Here is a 19849-nt window from a genome sequence, read left to right as displayed (position 1 = left end):
ATTTTACTTTTATTTTTTATATAGGATAAATTTATAAAGTCAATCTTCTGGGTCAGAAGTTAGATGTATTTTACTTTTATTTTTTATATAGGCTGTTAAATTGCCTTCTCAGAGTTCTGTAATAATTTATAGTCCTTCCAACAAGCAACATTTATATTACCCAAGAAGTCTTTAACATTAATCTTTAAAGCTCTCATTGGGAGAGGTAAAAATTAATGGCCATACGTAGCTTCTAGATTACGTATAAATTTTGAGTAAATATTTTCCCTCTAGTCCCTCCAAACAAAAATAACTGGCATTTGACATGCTTAGTAAAATAAGCCAGAAAGAAAAGGAAAAATACTTGATGATTTTATCATAGCAGGAGTATAAAGGGCCAGAGGAGGAAATAATAATAATAATGACCAACTATATGCCAGAGACATTTTATGGGGGTGGAGTGGGGGCGGGATAAAAAACGGTGGGGGAGGGAAATGCACTGGACTATGGTGATGGCACAAGGGTGATTGGTGATGGGAAGCCAACGGGATTACAACTGAGATGAGAAAAGGCACAAAATGATGTAAAATAAACTATTATTTTTTACAAAAACTGGCATCTGAATACTGTTACTTTTAGTCTCTATATTTGATTGTATTCAGTTGGTGTTTTTTAATACGTGTTAAGTTGTTAAAGAAATTTTCCAGCTAATTAAAGAAGATAATTTTAATTTTTACACAAAACTTAGTATTTCAGACCCAGGTTAGAAAGAGTGGGATAGATTTGATTTTAGAAATCTGTTGTCGTTCATGTGGTAGCACTCAAAAGATCCAGAAGATGGCAGTATAATAATGATTTTCCTAAATTTTACAGCGAAATAAATGAGTGGGAAATAGGTGGATTTCTCCCATTTTTCTTTAAGACAGTAAGGAAACTTCGCACCACAGGAAAGAGGAGCAACAGGCTAGAAAGTGACAGGTAACTGAAGCGCTGCCCTTGCAAATGTCAGTGCGTTGGGGAAGTCCTTTATTCTCTAAATTTATTGTTTTTGATAGGTGGAATTATCTGGCCACGCCCAACTCACAAGACCATTTGAAGACTTAGAAAAAAAAATTGTGCAGCAGCACTGGGAATCTAAGGAGAATGCAGTTGATAGTGTATGCTGCAACTATAGAACACCTCAAAGACTTCGAATTTAGCTCTCATTTATTAAAACACCTAATGAGGGCCCTCCCTGGTGGCGCAGAGGGTTAAAGCACTGCACTAAGAAGCTGAAAACACTTCCGCATGAGTTCGATTCCTGCCAGCCCCGGAGGTGGCCACATGGCCTGGCAGACCTCTCCTGACCCTCCCGCTGCTCCCCTCAGCAGTGTACTTAGTTGATCTGCCTGTTCTGCTCCCCACTCTGTCTCTGGTGAAGTCTTTCGCCACCCCTGAGCCTCTGGCCTGTACCCCAGTTCTTTATACACAAATAAAAAAATCTAAAAAAAAAAAAAAAAAAAAAAAAAAAAAAAAAAAAAACACCCAACGAAAGCCTGCATACGAAATGCTATCATCCTTTAAAGGGGTTTATACAGATAACAGAATATTTTCCCTCAAAAAGTAGGGAAATAATTACCTTTACAGATAACAAACAATGCAAAGTTCTTAAGAGGAAAAAAAAAGAGAGAGAGGTTTCTGCCAGATAGGGTGGTTTGAAGTCTTCACTTAATTTGTTATTTAGAAGGAAGAGGAAAAGGCATTTCAGACATGAGAATGCTATATTTGAAAGGATAATTTGACTCGCCTAGAAATTAGGTAAACAAGAGAAACTGAAGTTGCTCTGAGGAGAACCAGGATGGGCTAAGGTTTGCCCCGCCATGCCTCGCTACATCCTGCTCTGAACCCTCAAACGCAGACTTATGGGAACTGGCTACGTGGTGGTCCTCTTCTTTGGTTTCTGGTGTGGCCAAAGAGAGGCGCTGCTAGATAAGTGGTGAGGTGTAGACTTTTGCTCCTTGGGATTCCTCCCTGTGTCCCCCATAGCATGCTGAACCCCTTCACCAAGCAGACATTAAGACCCTTCCCACATAGCTCTTCTCATCAAGGAAAACATCCTCCCTCCCTCCAAACCTGAGGGGACTCAGTCTTATTTTTACTACACCGGGTACCACGCTGTTTCGTGCGCTTTTTACATCTTGCCCAGCCCTTTGTAAACAGTCCCCCCAACTGTTTACTTTGAATTAGAAGTCTGTGTGCCAGGAGCCTCAGAAAGACAGAATCTGTTGGTGACAAGAAGTCAATTATTTCTTTCATCCAGAAACCAGTCGTAAAGGATTCAGAGAAAGGTTTAAAAAAAAAAAAATCAAAACTATTGGCCATTTCAAAAATTTAAACAAAAGAACTATATTTCCAATTGGCAAACTTCAGTTTTACATCAAAGATTTTGCAACTATGAACCAGTTATTATGCACTTTCTCCTGCCAAAAGAAAGAGAAAATTTCACAAGCATTGTCATCTCTTTCTTTTTTTACCCTTTCAGTAACTTTTAGAGATCCAAATACTCAATTTTGATTGTGTAATACATACACAGCAAAGGAGGGAAACCTATTGTATGGAAATGTTCTCAGAGAAAAATAAATCCTCCTTATAAATTAGTTCTTATTCCAACTATATACGTGAGACATTTTATGGGGGTGGAACGGAGAATGGGATCAAAAACGGTTGCCAGGGGAGAAATGCAATGGACTATGGTGATGGCACACTGGTGATTTGGTGATGGGAAGCCCACGGGGATTACAACTGAGATGGAAATGGATGTAAAAATAAACTATTATATTAAAAATAAAAAAATAGTTCTTATTCGGAATTAAAATTTCTTTTGGGGCCTTCCCTGGTGGCGCAGCAGGTTAAAGCACAACACTGAGAATCTAAAGCCGCTTCCGCAAGAGTTCAATTTCCGCCTGCCCCAGAGGTGACCACATGGCGCGGCAGACCTCTCCTGACCCGCCCGCTGCTCCCCTCAGCAGTGTACTTCGTCGATCTGCCTGTTTTGTTCCCCACTCTGTCTCTGGTGAAGCCTCTCACCGCCCCTGAGCCTCTGGCCTGTACCCCAGTTCTGTATGCACAAATAAATAAATCTTTAAAAAAAAAAATTCTTTTGGTGTCTTGACAGCAATATTTTGTTTTTACCCAGAAAAGACTAAATGAAGCTACTTTAAAACTTAATATTCTATATAATTTACAAATGTAAAAACTAGGGTTCTCAAATAAATTTATAAATTATTGTTATTTTATTTCTAAATCTAGTGAATTTAACATCTACCTTTAAAGTGACCTTTTTAACTATAACTTGTATCATTTGAATAGATGTTAATTAAACTTCATTTAAAAATCTTTAATAGATTCCTTTTATTTAATGTTTCTAACTAGCAGAACTTATCCAAATGTTGAAAACAGTAATGAACCTGAAAATTTTAAATTATAAATTCTGTGAATCTTAAGTTCTCCTAAGCATACTCCTTGCTATGCATTTTACATACTGAGACCTTTATTAACCTTTTTGACTTAAAAAATCACAACTCTAAAATTAAAAATTCAATTTTGTATTTTAAGTTGGACTCATAAAGTTAATATGTTAGCTCTATTAATATGTTAAATTTTGCAAATATTTTTAAAAATGAAATATACACAGATGATTCCTAAAGTTGATGCAAAGTAATTTTATTGCTTTTTATTTCACCTTATGTGCATGTAAGGGTCATATGAAAGTTTTATCATCCAAACAAACTGGGCTTTATTGTTCAAGCAAGTTGATTTAAACATTTCAAATAAAAAGGGTTATGTACATACCACTTTTTTTTTTTTAACCAAGGCAGTTCTAGAGCAGCCTACAGCTAGGGCAATTTTTCTTGCAACACTAAGACAACCTGGGGCCTATTTTATGGTTAACTTGAAATATAGGCCCCAACACTATTCTTTTCCAAGTAGAATTGTCTCATAAACCCCAGTCCCTGGATCCAGATTATATATTACTTAATACTGAATTCAATTAACATGTACAGATTAATTCTGTTTTACTTCTCATACTTTCCCCTCTTGATTAGGGACATAAGTCTTACATATATTTTACTGATACAATTAGCCTTTGCATATCTTTTTGTCTGTGTCTTGCTAAAGACAGTTGCTGACCATCATTGCAACTCTTCTTCAGGAATATCTGGGCAAGGACATGCTCCACAGGTTTCTGAAGTAAAGTTTAACGTTTCCCTACCCTCGTTGGCCCTGCTTTTCGGTAGTATGCCTTAGCCTGTGAAGGACTCGTCTTTGATGACTTGGGTTGGGTGGGTCTGTGCTGAGAAAGCTTAGGCTGGGAGGACTGGCTGCCACATGGGTGGTGCTGGGTACATTTAGATGAAGAGGGTTTAGCATGGGTGGGGTGGTGCTGACAAGGTTTAGATTGGGAAGACTGAGTCTGAGATGGCTTAGATGGGGAGGACGGGGGCTGAGGAGGCTTAGGTTGGGAGGAGGGGGGCTGACGAGGTTTACATTGGAAGGACAGGGGCTGAGGAGGCTTAGGTTGGGAGGACGGGGGCTGGCATGACTTTGGCTGAGCAGGTTTTAATGGAAAATACTTTGTGCGGGAGAGCTGGGACTGAGTGGGTTTTGTTTGAGTGGGTTGAGGTTGGGAGGGTTTATGCTGGGGGTGCGTCACCTGGGGTGGCTTAGGCTGATTAGATTTGAACTCAAACCTGGGTCCAAATTTGCTTTGGGCTGGTGAGAAGGCTGGAGGATGAGGTTTAATATGGTATGGTGTTCTCGTATGTTTTCCAGTTGCTCCTGCAGGCTGAGAACCTTGGAAATGGGAGTGTCTCACCTGTGGAACTGCTGCCTCAGACCACTGAAGAGCTCCCATTGTGGGTGGTCTCTTAAGCCAGGCTTGCGTGTGTTGAGAGACGTGTCTTTGTGGCCTCTCAAAGGTTCCTGTCTGGTGACATCCCTGATCAGGTTGGGGAAATTTTATGAAACTTTTACCTGAGTAAAATCTCCCAAAACATTTACCTTGACTGGGGGCCCTTGGATTCTGAAAGGGCAAAGGCCGGAACCACTTTGACCTCTGGCCTGACCAAAAGGGGGAGCCCATGGCCCTGGGGGCTCGCCAGGAAACACAGTTAAGGTTACCTCCTGGTATGGGTGGTGCAGGATTGGAGATTGCCAGCTGAGGCATGAATACTTGGATAATGTGGACATTTTGACCACAAGGCTCTTTTGCAGGCATCTCAACTGAACTTTCAGATGGACTTTGTGACTCATCATGTCTTTGTTCTTTCTCATCTTCATCTATTGCAGCCACACCCTCACTAAGGACAATAGGAATTTCTTCCTTCTTCTCAAAGTCTTGGTCTACCTGAACCCCCAACTCCCAGGCCAGAGAGGCCATGTCCTCTAGTGACACACATGTAAGTGAAGAGGACATCACTTCCTGGAGGGCAGCTTGCAGAAATTCCATGTTCTTCCCTGTCTCCTCAGCCCCTTCCTCCTCCCAAAACAGTAGCTGTGCTGCCTTCAACTTCAAGATTCTCTGGAAAATCTCAGCCTCTTCACTCTCCCTGGCCTGGGCACTGAGGACAAAATAACATCTGTCGATGGCTTCTTCACTTAAAAACATTAGCAGGTCCCATTCCTTCTGACCTAGGCAGTCAGTGAAAAAAAACACAGCTGAGGAAATTTCCATCAAGAAACCAAACTGTGTCCAAAAACTTTCCAGATCTCCATGAAGGTTGGTTAGAGCAACAGGCTTTTGAAAAAAACTAGGGTTTGCCTTTAGATGGTCGCTGTCAGGGAAACACCATGTTATCTCAACCAGGCCATCAGAGATTTGCCGGGGAAGTACCTGAGCTGGCAAATCCGAATGGAGAAAGATTTCGTGTGATTTCTGTCCAGCAGAGCTAAGCAGCCTATTGAGGATTTTGGATTTGGAAAAGCTACAGTAGCCTAGACGCACAAAAGAAATAACAGGCATCTTTGTGTGTGCCAGAAGCTTCTCTGTATCCTCTGGAGGCCCTCCGGATGCCTGTGCTGACTCCTTCACGATGCCTCTCATGGCTCCTTGCATTAAGATGACTTTGTTATTTTCTGCATCTGGCAGCAGCAGGGGGAGAGCAAACTGGCACTGATACATGTTTGACATGACTTCACGTTGCAAAGAACCATCAGCGCACAGCATAGCAGCACAAAGGACGTCAAGGGGGTTAATGGCTTGGATACCTCTGATTTCCAAATTCTCCTCTGCGGTCAACAAGTCCCCTTTGCTGTCCTCATCCAGAGCCCTGAGGGTGAGTACTGAATCTCTGGCCTTCACATCCAGTGCCTGAACTTTCATCAGGAAATTCCAAACTAAGTCTCCTGGAGTCTTAGGTATCCACTTCTCCCCTCGATCTAAGGAGTATTGTTTGATAACATCTGGCAGAAGCTTTCTGCTCCTATCTATGTTCAGACATGACAGGACTTCTTTAAACACCTCTTTTCTCTCTGTAAGAAAGATAATACTCAGTGAATGGTATGTTTAGAGTCTAAATTTCCTTCCTTCAATGGCTTTTGCAATTAAATAAGTAAATTGATGTTTTCACTGCAAAAAAAAAAGGTGATACAATACAAATACAAATTTGCCTCCCTGTCAATTCCACTTTCCTTCTGAGAAAGGTCAGTATGGTGTGGTATGTTTGCTGCGTAGGTAGGTAGGTAGGTAGATCAATCAACCGATGGATAGAAATGTCTGGCTTGATTTAATAGATGCTGCTTTTTTTTACATAGATGATATTGTTATAAAAAATGGTTCTTCTGCTGCTTTTCACTTAATGGTATTCCTTGCAAATTCTTTGAATTAATTATATAAAGAGATCAACTGAACTCATTTTAACTAATCCTAATCATGCAGCATCCCATGGATGAACCATTATTTATTTACCTAACCCTTGTCTACTGATGATCATTTAGCTCGATTTTTTTAGGCTAATGTTTACATGCAGCAATGTAAAACGTTATCAATGCTTCATTGTACAGGTATATTTTCTAGGCTGACCCTACTTTCATAAATGTATCTCTTGCTAAAATTTGAAGAAATATATTATTTCCATCAAAGTTTCTTAGAATTTACATACACCTAGTTTCTCCTAATCTCCTATTTTCTGATACATCTTTGAGTCATATCTTGGAAATATAAATGTAGTGTGTACCATGGGAAAAATATCAGAGAGCATTTTCTGCTTCTGATAGATGACAAGCTAGCATAAGCTTCTTGGGTACCCTCTTAAAATAGCCTAGAAGAAACAACAGAATTGAGAGAAAAGCATAGATTTCAGGACTTAGCCAAAGTAACTCCTAGAAGAAAGTCAGTGGTAAATATATGGACTCTTACCATCAGCTGAACTTAACCATTATCTAGAAGGGAAGTGAGTCAATTGATAGTCTATATACAAGCTGACTTTATATAGTTTAGCATACAGGAAGCAATACTTAAGTGAGCCTTCTTAAGATGTTAATTTGACACTGATTATTATTTTGTTATGAAATTTAGCATGATAAAAATAATCCCAATTCATGGCTTTCCAGTATCCATATCATTTGCAACATTGCTCTGGCTTAGCAAATGTCTCTTTTTCCCAATCCTTGAATCTGTGCTGGTTTATGACAGACTTTGGCCAACAGGGTGTTGACACAAGCCATGCAACCTCTATCGACTTGACATATTCCGGATAGAGACGGAAGCGCTCTGAAAAATCAGAATTTCCACACTAACTTATGTTATGACCTCCCTTTTTTGTAATATCAAAGTATTCTAAGCAACCATCAGCTTACAACCAGATTGCCTTAGCCTAATAAGGCGCTGCCTGGCTCAGGTGAGCAAGCACTGCTCAAGACAGGAAATTCCTCTAGAAAGCAGAAAATATTACAACTGGCTGATTAATAAAAACAATTATAACAAAATCAATATTGTAAGACAAGGCAGTACCAGACCATGCTAAAAAATAAAGTTCTTTTACTGCCCAGACCAGAACCCAAATCTTATCACTCTACTCTCTTACTTAAGCTTTTATTGCTCAGTCTTTAAATGAGGAATCTTAACTATCTCCCTTAGTGATTTATCTACCAGAAAACTCCTCCAGCCTAGTCTTTGACTTGACTTTACCCTCTTTCACAACTTCTCCTTGACCCACAACCTCTTCTTATCCCCCTTCACATTTCCAGTCCAGCCTCTACGCTAGTCCTCGACTTTACCCTCTAAGATGTCTCAATGAAAATGAAGATCATTAAGTAGCATTTAAGGTTTAAAGGGACTTTATTTTAGCTAATCATCACTGTGGTAAGTATAACAATGTTAGCCTTAATTTTTTTAGAATTTATGTATACCTATCCTAACTTTAATAGATGTTATAATCTTAGCTGAAGGACAATACGACCCCAAACTATTCTTAGAAAAAAAAGATGACTGTAATCTCTCAACCCAGTTCATGTGCTGAAGGACAATACGACCCCAAACTATTCTTAGAAAAAAAAGATGACTGTAATCTCTCAACCCAGTTCATGTGCTGACGTCATCCCACTGCTTGCTCCTAATGTATAAAATAAACTTCTGCTAAGAGCAGAACAGATAGACTTGCACCCAACTCCGATTCCCATGTCTTCCTCACTCCCCTTTCCTTTTTTTCTCCTTTTCCCCCTTTTTTAGGAATCTCCACTAGCTGATGCTGCTCCCACCTTGACACCATGCCTGTTCTGCCCCCCCAATAATCCATCATCAGGGAACAAAGGTCTCCAACAGGATGTGGCAGATGGTGGGATGGGTTAAATTGTGCCCCACCTGTGCGAAAGATATATTAAACATCCCAGTACCTCACAGTGTGGCCTATTTGTAAATAAATTCTTACCATTGTCTATCAAGTTAAAGTGAGGCCATTATTCAAAAGGGACTGATACCCCTATTAAAGGAGGAAATTTGAAAACAAACACATTCACAGAGGGAAAATGATATGAAGGTGTGGAGCTGTTTTTTTGCTGACATCTATGTCCTTCTATATATCCGTTCCCCACTGTGTAATGGCAACCTATAAATAAGTTACTACCTATTGTCTACCTTCTATAGAATGTATTTCATACCTTCTATACGTTTCTCCTCCTCCTCCAGTGATATGCTGTGTTCTGATTCTTCACAATGTTCATCAGAGTACTCTGTGGTTTCTGAATATGCAGAGTCCTCTTCACCATCATAGACAATGTTCTCTAGGTTATCATTATTCTCTTCATCCACAGTGGTGTCTGCATCTTCAGAATATTCAGTAGTTCCTAGGTAGTCCTCTTTTCCTAAGTATAAAGAATCATCTGGCTGTTCATATCTTTGTCCATCTTGTAAATACTCAATAGTTGCTGGAACTTCATATTCAACATTCTCAGCCAAATATGGCACTGTGATTTGGGGTGAGTTATAATCCTTCTCATTTACTCTTTCGGACAAAGCGGTTTCCCTGTAAATACTTTTATTGTCCTTGAAGTTGCCAGAATCTACATATTTATCTTTTAAGGTAACTGTGATCTCAGGATTCTCAGACTGTTTTCCTGCAGGGTAAAAACAATCTTCGGAATATTTGCCTACACCCATGGACTGAAGAGGTGGTTCTATATTCTCATGTTTTAAAAATTCTGGAAAAAAAAAAGTTAAAATTCTGAAAAGGACAAGCACAATTTGGGGTTATTTTGTTTTGATTGTCCAAATTAATTATGGGAAATTTTATGATAATGTGAATTTCTAAGATCTCAAATAACATCTCTCTGATTTTACTGGAGGATAAAATTAGGTACGACCTCCTACACAAATAACAGCAAGTCAACAGTCAGAATTTTCTTTCTCCCCCTGAAAAAACATAGATCATATTCCTACTGTTCCAAATCAGTGGAACAGAAAATTTGAATTATATGAACAATGCTTACTTGAGCTCAAACTAGCCCAAATCCTAGGTTCATTGCTAATGAAATCTGATCCTAATAACTTCCATTTTTCCCCCCTAAAAAGTCTAATCAGAAAGCAAATAACTCTAATTTGGAATAGAAACAATAAGACCTATTTCTCTAAATGATATGGATCTTTCCCCTTATTAGAAAACACTGCAGTAACATTTACCTTTTTATCTGAATCTCTGCCTAAAATATCTTAAAATTATCATCAATATTGTTAGTTTCCTTAAAAAGGAATTACACATATCTATAATGTAATAACTAGAGTATACAGTTCATTCTAGGAGAATTGCTTTCTCTACTGTCACTACTTATTTTTAAACAGTGAAAAATAAGCATTTGATTTGTTCCAGAAAACTAGTCTAATGGCTTTCTTATTGCAGGAAAAATTATAATTACTAAAACTGACCTATGTGTATCAAATGTTGCTGTTCTTATATTTTCAAAATGGCTCTCCTAAGTAACAATGCAGCTATTAGTCTGGGGTTCTTAATAACCCTGTCTTCTCTTGATAAAGAACTTGAGATTGGTTCAACATTAACCGTAATCCCGCGTAATTCAATATGCTATTACCAGAATAATGAGCAGATATTACTGACACTAAAACAATTACACAGTTTGATATACTATAAAGAAGGAATTGCCAATCCCTGAAATCAAGTAAGATATCTTTTTATTTTTTTAAAGATTTATTTATGCATTTAAGAACTGGGGTATAATCCAGAGGTGTTAGGGGTGAGAGGATTCACCAGAGTGAGGTGAATGTCACCATTGGGAGCAGAACAGTCCGATCTACTGAAATACACTGCTGAAGGGAAGAGTGGACAAGACGGGAGAGATCTGCTGTGCCATGTAGGTCACCTCCCTGGCAGGGGATCAAACTTGTGCTGCAGTGGCTACAGTAACTTCATAGTGCTGAGACTTACCCCTTGTGCCCCAGGGAGGCCCCAAAGTCATTTTTAAATCCTGAACACATTCCCTCTTTATCATGGTTAAGTGAAAATTACCTCTAGGAAAAATACAAGTAAAGATAAAAGGCTAAAATTCCCTTTTTGCAGGAAATCTGCCCTGCCCTGTTACCCCAAGAAAGTATAGAAATCCTTCTTACCGTGCCTTAAATCCTGAATGGAAGTTGACTCTGGAAAAGCATTAAACAAACACTTGAGAAAATGCTGACAGCTTACTTCCCCCTTCTTCTGCACCAAAATTAACAACTTTCTACTTTTCTTCAGAGGATCTTGAATATTCTCCAGAGACTCATACTCTTCATCAGAAACCAGTCCCCGAGAAGTTAGTGTATCTAAGATTGAATCAGGATCTTGTTGGAGGATTTCAACTAATTTTTTTCTTTCTCTTTCTATGATCTCTGATAGAGCACTCTCGGAAGCCATTCTTCCTGTTCTTTCCCAGCCAGGATGTGGGTTTTAAAATCAGCACATTCGTTGTGTAAATACAAGTTATTTTTTTCAAGCAGCCAGTTACAGTCGACAAAGTTTTAACTCGTCCCCGATGCCTCGTGTTGGACAGAAGAGACACAAACAAGCCGAAACAGAGAGGAATCCTACCCTACCTCTCTGCGCCTGTGTTTAGTTGACTCAGACTTATTATAACGACTAAGTCCCAAGGTCAACTCCTCTGAGACAGCTCTTCCTGTCAACTGGACAAGGTATTTGCTGCTCCTAGCTCAACTGCTGATAACAAAGGTATATGTAACTGTTGTTGAAGGGAAGTCTGACAATATGCAGCAATACATATTAGTAGAGGGAAATAAAAATCCATATGCTTCATTCAGTAATTCCACCTTTAGAAATTATCTTCAGGAAACAATGAGACAAAGGCCCAAAGAATCTGCTCTACAACGTTCTCTCACAACATCCTGTCTCAGGAAATTCAGTGCTAGACAGATGGAAAAAAAAGTATTTCTTTGAAATAGGTTATTTAGTAGTGAACTTTAAACTTGGATTAGTTGAAATTCAGTTTCTTGGTAACAGAAATATATAGTGCACAGGCTTAGAAAGCAGTTGGCACTGGGGGAAAGGTGACCAGGAGATACAGATTTGAAAATACTCCTATCAAATTAAATCCAGTGACACAGGACAAAAACTTTGTTTGCAGTTAAAAAAAAAAAAAAAAGTGATTTTTTTAAAAAGAGAAAAGTTAGTAGTAGTTTCATTTATTGTAGGGAAAAAACAAGTCTAGAGCCGTCCCTGATGGTGCAGTGGGTGAAAGCACAGCACTACGAAGCTATCTGCAGCCACTGCAGCACGGAGTTCGATCACTGGCCAGGGAAGTGACCCATATAGCACAGCAGACTTCTCCAGCTGCTCCCCTCAGCAGTGTATTTCAGTACATCTGCTTGTTCTGCTCCTCAATCTGTCTCTGGTGAATCCTCTCACTCACACACCTTTGGCCTGTCCCCAGTTCTTGTACATAAATAAATATTTTTTTTTTAAAGCATGTCTAGTGAAAAGTCCTAGTGATCAAGAAAGATGAACTTCATGTGAACCATGGGTGCAGGATTTATGCAGTCCCACTTTCTCCAGTAGGAGACTAAATGGCGTCAGATGAAACCCATGGCAATAGCATAGATGATCTGTTTCAGAGTTCATCTATTCCTGATCTAAGTGTGGCATTTAAATGGGAACTTGGAGGTTTTAATAACTTCATTGGTCAAGGACTGGTTCATCTGTTGAGGGCCAAAGTGGTGGATTCAAATATACCAAAGGGGGCCCTTCCTGGTGGCTCAGAGGTTAAAGCACTGCACTAAGAAGCTAAAGCCAATTCAGCATGAGTTCGAACCCCGCCCACCCCGGCAGACCTCTCCTGACCTGCCCGCTGTTCCCCTCAGCAGTGTACTTCGTGGATCTGCCTGTTCTGCTCCCTGCTTTGTCTCTGGGGAATCTTCTCACCCTCTGCAACTCTGGCCTGTACCCCAGTTCTGTGTGAATAAATAAATCTTTAAAATATATATATATATATATGTATATATATATATACACCAAAGGACCACTTGACATCAGGCAGCAGAGGAAAAGATTTCATTCCTCTGATATCTCAATTCTGGAGTGTCTGTTCTAAAAAGAGACTCGCTTAGTAGCTGTCACACTGCTACCAGGATCCTCTGTGATTGTACCTGCCCTAACCATTCGACTCCACTCTTTTTTTGTAACATTTGGGAGAGGCAGAACAAAAACAGCCTGTCAGCCCCCAAAGTAACTATGATCTCATCACCACAACCTATGAATACGTAAGTTAATTAAAGTTGCAGGTGGAATTAAGAATGCAAATCAACCAGTATTAGTAAAAGAAAATTATCTCATTGGGACCAATGTAATCATAAAGGGCTGTTAAAAGATAAACTGTGGGAAATCCACCAGGATTACAATTGAGATGTAAAAAAAATGTACAAAATGATGTAAAAATAAACATATTAAAAAGAAAAAAAAGATAATCTGAGCCATATCAACAACTTTAATAATTTATTTGAGCAAAACCTTGTTATTTGGGCAGCACCAAAGCCAGAAGTGACTAGAAGCACTCTCCAGTCATAGGCAAAGATGCAGAAAATGTGGAAGCAAGCAAGGAAATTGGTTATACCTTAAGCTTTGTAGGCTTTAAAACACTGAAGCATTTATAGAGTTAGGTTTTAGTTTGCCTCCATAGGCCACCAGAAAGTCAAAGCCACCTCAGTCTAGTTGGTGTCCTTATTTAATTAATTTTTTAAAAGATTTATTTATACAGACAGAACTGCAGTACAGGCCAGAGGTGCAGGGGTGGTGAGAGGATCCACCAGAGACAGAGTGGGGAGCAGAACAGGCTGACTGATGAGGTTCATTGCTGAGGAGAGCAGCAGGCAGGTGAGGAGAGGTCTGCCACGCCATGTGGGTCACCTCCCGGGTGGGCGGGGTTCGAACTCATGCTGAAGTGGCTTTAGCTTCTTAGTGCTGTGCTTTAAACCACTGCACCACCAGGGAGGGCCCTGTTTAGTAAATTCAACAGGCCTTACAAGTAGAAATAGGCAGCAGAAAGTAAAAGAATGCCTCTTACTGGCTTTGACAGTTAAAGGGAGCCATACACCAAGAAATGCAGACAACCTTTAGAAGCTTTTTATTTTTATTTTTTGAGTATTTTTCCCCTTTATTTTTATTATTAATTTATTTTTTAATTTTACATATTTTTTTGTTTACATCATTCATTTTCACACATTGTATGTTTTATCCACTCATGTTTTGTCCCCAAGGGATTCCCATCACCAATTCACCCATGCACCATCACAACAGTCCCTTGCGTTTTTCCCACCTGGAAAACACTCTCTAAAGAGCTTCCAAGAAAGGAATGCAGCCCTCCCCACACTTTATTTTAGACTGAGTCCCAACTCAGACTTCGACCGGCCTGTAAACTGTGAGTGCACGCATGTGTTTCTTCTATGAGAATAGTTAACATGAGGCCCTCTCTGGTGGACTAGCCTCAGCCCTATCACCCCTAAGGCCAGAGCTGGATCCCCTGCTGTCTCCCCACTCAGTCTCTGGTGAATCCTCTCACATCACACCTCTGGTGTACACCCAGTTCTTCTACACAAAAATAAATTTTAAAAATAAAGAACACAACATGAAATCTACCCTTGTAACATATTTATCTTGTACCATACTCTTAACTAGAGGTACAGTGTTGCCCAGTGTATCTCCAGGAAGGACTCATCTTGCTCAACTATGGACTAGTTAATTAAAACTTTATACTAGTCGATTAAACTTATTTTGTCACCAAGTTTATGGTAACTTGTTAGAACAACAGGGAACTAAAATAGCATCTAATCCAGGTAGCTCCTGCATTGCAGTTTGTTTCCAGCACACGTTTCCTCAGGGGCTCCTCCAAAACTCCTATTTAACCACTTTCAGTAAGGCTGTTAATGTTTCCACTACCAACCCCTAGAACAGGCTTAGTACTTATTAGGCACTAATCAACTGCTGACCTGTCAAAATGAAATCTTTGATTCCTGGAGTTCATCTGTTCTGCTACTGTTACAAGGCAGGGAGAGGGGCACCCTAAACCCCCAAACCTGCCTGCTCTAAATAGGCTCTGCCATCCACTGCATCAAGACAAAACATATAAGACTTTAATGAAAAGGAACTTTAATACAGTTAAGTATACAATACAAAGACAAAAAATATAATTTATAAATCAAACACCTGAAGTTCCCGTCACCTCGTGGACAAAAGTCAACCCAAAAGACCTGAAAATCTGCCACAAGACTAAAGCACCTTCTGGCTGGGACCCATAGAAAATGGTCAGAAATGGGCAGACAAATCTGGGAGGAAAAGAGCAAAATCAAAATCAAGATAAACACTGCCATAGTCAATCTTCTCATGGGTCTCTCACCCACATGGCTTTCAACAAGTCCAGGGCCAAGAAATAATCACGGTTTCTGCACGTCTCCCTTTGCTCCATGTGGCTTCCTCTGGTCTCCTGGCTCTGCATCTTTCTTCCTTCCTCCTCAGATTCCTTCTCCTCTTTTTCTCTTCTCAGTTCCACCCTATCTTTGGGTGGGGCAGGGAACCTGGGACTTGCCCTTTTCCTAGGGACCACCCAGTTACTTATGAGTCAGTTACTAGCATTTCGTGTTTTCCTGTGAAAGCACATTATATGGTCACTTGCGATCTTTCTTCATTTTCCCTCCTCAGCCCCTGAACTCGTAAATGTGTGAATTTTAAACTTCGTTTTGCAAAAGTGGGTCTTGTTGGGTCAGGTCACAATGGGATTAGCGGTTATCAAAGAGATCTGGGAACCTTAATTTCAAACCCACATGGTGCTTTTGAAGTACAGACTTTCTGGCTAGCTAAACCAGCCTCACATTAGAGGCAGGAATCAACATGGAAATGTGCTACTGGGATACCCTGACACGGTATCAAATTTGGGATCAAGTCATTTTCCTGCAAATTACCAGTGACAAAAAACATCATTTGCCTTTGTCTTTATGATAACTTGTTAAGGCAGGAAACTAAATGAGCATCTAAACCAGGTAGTAGTGCCTGAGTGGCACTTTGTTCAGGAGGTCGGAGCTTCCGAACTCTCAGTTGAGAATCAGCGTCGGCCAAAAGCTTCCAGCCCTACGGAGGAGGAGCCAGGTTTTCCCGCGATCGGGATCCGAAACTCCTCGCCCCACTCCCCGCAACTACCAGCCCGGCTAAAGCGCCGGGTCGGAGCCGGGCTCCACAGCGGGCAGGCGACATGCCAGGACCTTCAAGGTTCAGGGACAGGAAGCTACTCTGCGGCCACAGCTGTCACTAGACAACGAGAAGGTAGCTTCGGAAGCAGCACGAAAAGCCAGCTCTGACCCCGGGACGCCAGATCAGCCCGCAAGGACACGCCCACCCGGGTCACCGGAAGCTGAACGCGGGCCCCGTCAGTGCCCTGGAACCTCGGATTGGTCCGTCCTAGCACTGTTCCTCCTCTCAACCCACTCAAGTGGAGTGACGGAAGCTTGAGAACAGAGCACCACGCCCCGGAAGTATTTCTTTAGGCGGAAACTAGTGAGCACAATATAGCGGAAGTACATCGTCTTCCGGCCTCTTTGGTCCCGGCCGCAGAAGCAAGATGGTGAGTGGTTTGTGAGGGCTTTAAGTATCTTCTTGCATCCTCTTCTCCTGTAACGTGCTCCTTCCTGTTCGTAGGTGTCTGAGAAAGTTCCTAGTGAGGGGAGCGGACGGGCAGGAAAAGGACTTGCGATGGCTCTTAAGAGCCGAAAGACGGCTCTTTATTACCGGGGATGCCAAATAGGCAGTCGCGGGGCTGTAGCTGCAGCTCTAGGCCCCTTTCTTCGATCTGGTCTTTAAAGGAGCCGGCACATCCTTACCCTCGCGTGGGAACTGAGGGACCCCATGTGGTTGGAGAGTAATTCGCTTTGTAAGCAAAGGAATTAGCCCGTGATCGTAGGTGTGGGAGCCCTTAGGTTTGGGGTATATAGCAAAGCTATGCTGTTTATTCCGTCTCGCCCACCGCTTTTATTTGATCTTTATAGTGATCAGCAGGTTCAGAACAGCCACTCTGGCGGAAAGCTCGAGATAAACATGAAATGCCGGTGACAAAGCATTTCACAAATAAGAGTTCAGCCGTATAGTTTGAGTTTTCAGTGCTAGGCTTCTGGAAAGGCAGAAAATACATAGGGATTGATTGATTGGGAATTAATCTGCCTCTAACTTTCAGACGAAAGGAACGTCATCGTTCGGAAAGCGTCGTAACAAGACGCACACGTTGTGCCGCCGCTGTGGCTCCAAGGCCTACCACCTTCAGAAGTCGACCTGCGGCAAGTGTGGCTACCCCGCCAAGCGGAAGAGAAAGTGTAAGTCGAGTTTGCCCGGGCCAGTTGCGTGAGGAGTTGGACTCGGTCTATTTACGTTGCGCCAAAGTGCAGAGTGTTTCGGGCAGGGTTAGGTACCTGGTTGAAAATGGTGCCTCTGTATGCTGGAATGTGTCTTCTTTGTGTTTTAGATAACTGGAGTGCCAAGGCCAAAAGACGAAATACCACCGGGACTGGGCGAATGAGGCACCTAAAAATTGTATATCGCAGATTCAGGTACAGTTTAGGTGGCAGTCATGATGAGTTCTGTGAGCGCCCGGTTCTTTACTCCTGTACTGTGATGGTGCTGTACTGTGAAGGTGCTTCTTTGGTTAGTGGGGAGGTGTTGGGGTGATTTTTTTCCTGCTGCTGTAGTTAGCAGAGCTTTCAGTGAACTATATCTAGAACATGCTGAACCAGAAGACCTCCCAGCCCTGAAGTGTGACATTTAGTAATACCAAATTTCACTTAAAAACCAAAATTTGTCAACACAGTTAAGTCTTGAATAAGACCTGGACTCAAGCTTTTTTGTTTTGTGGTTCTGGGCAAGTCTGCTATAAATAAAAACTACAGTGGTTGCTGTTGCACTTCTGTGGAAAGATACTTCAGTCAGCCTGCAACCTGTGTTAGAAGTGGGAAATGCAGGGAAATTGCATTTTAACTGCACTAAGGGGTTAGCTAGAGGTTCAGTTGAAGAGACTGGGAGGGTAGGGGTTGTCCTCCGCAGTGTGGGATGTTCAACAGATTCCGGAGCTGCTGATTTTAAAAGATCAGGCATTTGGAGGCTTTGTAAATGCCACACTTAAGTGTTTAGTGTTCATGAGCTTGGTGATTCTGGTACAGTAATAGTAATAGTGTCCACTATTACTATTTTATTATTGAGTGGCCGCTGGTGGAATGTAGGTATCACTGACATGAATTGAAGCTGTACATTACAACTTTTTTGTACCTTGCTTCACAAATCTTTAATAAGGAGACAACACCTATCTCTTAAAATAAGTGTGAGTGCCAAATAAGTTAAGATACAAAACTTAAATAGAGGAATAAAATGGTAGCAGCTTATCGGTGATGTTGTAAAAATAAATGTCTGAACATATGAATTCTACATTGATTTCAGCATTTAACTGAGATAAGCTCACTGAAGTGTTTTGACAAGAATTAAAATGTATATACATGTTTCTGAAGTAATGGATTTTGTTTTTCATGTGGTGCAGGCATGGATTCCGTGAAGGAACAACACCTAAACCCAAGAGGGCCGCTGTTGCAGCTTCCAGTTCATCTTAAGGATTTCAGCAGTCACGCAATAAATTTCTGGTTTTAAAAAATGTCTGAAGTGCTAAGGTATTTTTACTAGGCTTGTGATCAGTGATTTACTACAGACTTGGGAATGTGTCGCATTTACTTGTTAAGCTACTGCGAACACTGCCTTTTGCCACTGGTTCCTAGTAGAACTTTTCTAATTCTCAACTGGGTGATCATTTTTTAGTATTAAGTTTAAAAAAAAGTAAAAGAACAGGAGGGCTCGCAGTCACTTCCTTCTGTATGTGCACACACTTCAGGAGTCATTAAATGAAGGTACTTTTGCAGTGGACGCCATTAGCTTTGACTTTGAGATTGATTTGGGCCTACAAAAATAATAGTACTTGGATTGATAGAATTGAAGTAATCTGACTTGACCTTAAGTTCTCTGAAATCTTTCAAAGTATTTACGTTGATTTCTGAGTGTTGGAGTGGTCAGTCTGCATAGGTAATGTCCAGTATTGAATGAACAGTGGATGTTTGAGGTCTTGGACATTGGAAGAGTATTTGCTGAGTGTTCAGAAGGCAGATGGTACAAAGGAGTATGGCAGAAGGTAGGCAGTGATATATTAAGAGGTCTGCTTGACCTCCCCTTTCAGGGACAGCTTTTCTGCCTGCTTCTATCTTGCAAATAGCCTCTTTTAAATAATAAACCCGCCCCTTTTGGATTTTAAAAGGCAAAGGTCTGTGTTTTAAGATACTGTGATTTTTGACAGGTTGGGAGAAATGGGAGGGGGTTGGCAGAGAAAAATACAGCAGTGACCACTTTATGAAAGGTCTTGAGTACCATGCTAGGAGTTTGGAATTTAAACCTGAGGTGTTCAGTTATTGACAGCTTCAAGCACAGCGTAGCAACGATTAGTTATTAGCAATGTAAGTGGAAGATGGTATTGCCACTATGAGACTTGAAGTTGGAAAAACGGGACAGGTTCTTAAATACTCCGTGTGAGAATGAGAAGATGGATGATAGTGGTGGCAGTGAACAGGAACTATTGCAGAACATGTAAAACTTGTATAAAGGGAATAGCTTCTAAGTCCCCTTCATCAGAATTTGAGGAGTCCAGAAAATTACAGCATTGTGTCTGCTGCAGCAAACCCTCAAAGGATTGAGGAGTGTTTGGTAACATTTCTGCTAATTGAGGTGAGGTGGTTGGTCTGTTCCTTGAGGAAAAATAGAATGGTGGGAATGGGAGTTAACAAATTGGTTTTTGTTGAGATACCAGTGAGGCAGCAGGACGAAGTCCCTAGGAA

The 19849-nt window shown here is 40.9% G+C and overlaps 2 protein-coding genes across 2 annotated transcripts; one reads left to right on the top strand and one right to left on the bottom strand.

The window, feature by feature from the left end:
* Positions 1 to 4109: 4109 nt before the first annotated feature.
* On the bottom strand, positions 4110 to 11357 carry CARD6 (caspase recruitment domain family, member 6). Its single transcript, XM_004678421.2, has 3 exons — positions 11075 to 11357; positions 9115 to 9654; positions 4110 to 6489 (listed from the first exon to the last, which is right to left on the bottom strand). Exons 1-3 carry the CDS (start codon positions 11355 to 11357, stop codon positions 4217 to 4219), a joined length of 3096 nt encoding a protein of 1031 aa, XP_004678478.1. The 3' UTR covers positions 4110 to 4216.
* A 5141-nt stretch (positions 11358 to 16498) lies between these two features.
* Positions 16499 to 18626, top strand: RPL37 (ribosomal protein L37). Its single transcript, XM_004678111.2, has 4 exons — positions 16499 to 16560; positions 17167 to 17302; positions 17452 to 17536; positions 18514 to 18626. Exons 1-4 carry the CDS (start codon positions 16558 to 16560, stop codon positions 18581 to 18583), a joined length of 294 nt encoding a protein of 97 aa, XP_004678168.1. The 5' UTR covers positions 16499 to 16557; the 3' UTR covers positions 18584 to 18626.
* Positions 18627 to 19849: the final 1223 nt, after the last annotated feature.

The sequence above is a fragment of the Condylura cristata genome, unplaced genomic scaffold (assembly GCF_000260355.1).
Source record: "Condylura cristata isolate star-nosed mole 26May11 unplaced genomic scaffold, ConCri1.0 scaffold00007, whole genome shotgun sequence".
NCBI lineage: Eukaryota > Metazoa > Chordata > Mammalia > Eulipotyphla > Talpidae > Condylura > Condylura cristata.
Note: the sequence above shows the minus strand (reverse complement) of the source record. Positions and strands in the feature narration are given on the sequence as shown.

Excerpts from the sequence above, each read along its gene's own strand:
- RPL37 (XM_004678111.2), top strand. Across the intron at positions 17,303-17,451 it reads CGCCAAGCGGAAGAGAAAGT|ATAACTGGAGTGCCAAGGCC; the intron begins GTAAGTCGAGTT and ends TTTGTGTTTTAG. Across the intron at positions 17,537-18,513 it reads ATTGTATATCGCAGATTCAG|GCATGGATTCCGTGAAGGAA; the intron begins GTACAGTTTAGG and ends CATGTGGTGCAG.
- CARD6 (XM_004678421.2), bottom strand. The coding sequence starts at position 11,357 with ATGGCTTCCGAGAGTGCTCTATCAGAGATCATAGAAAGAGAAAGAAAA. Across the intron at positions 9,655-11,074 it reads CATTCAGGATTTAAGGCACG|AATTTTTAAAACATGAGAAT; the intron begins GTAAGAAGGATT and ends TTTTTTTTCCAG. Across the intron at positions 6,490-9,114 it reads GGAGGAGAAACGTATAGAAG|AGAGAAAAGAGGTGTTTAAA; the intron begins GTATGAAATACA and ends TCTTTCTTACAG.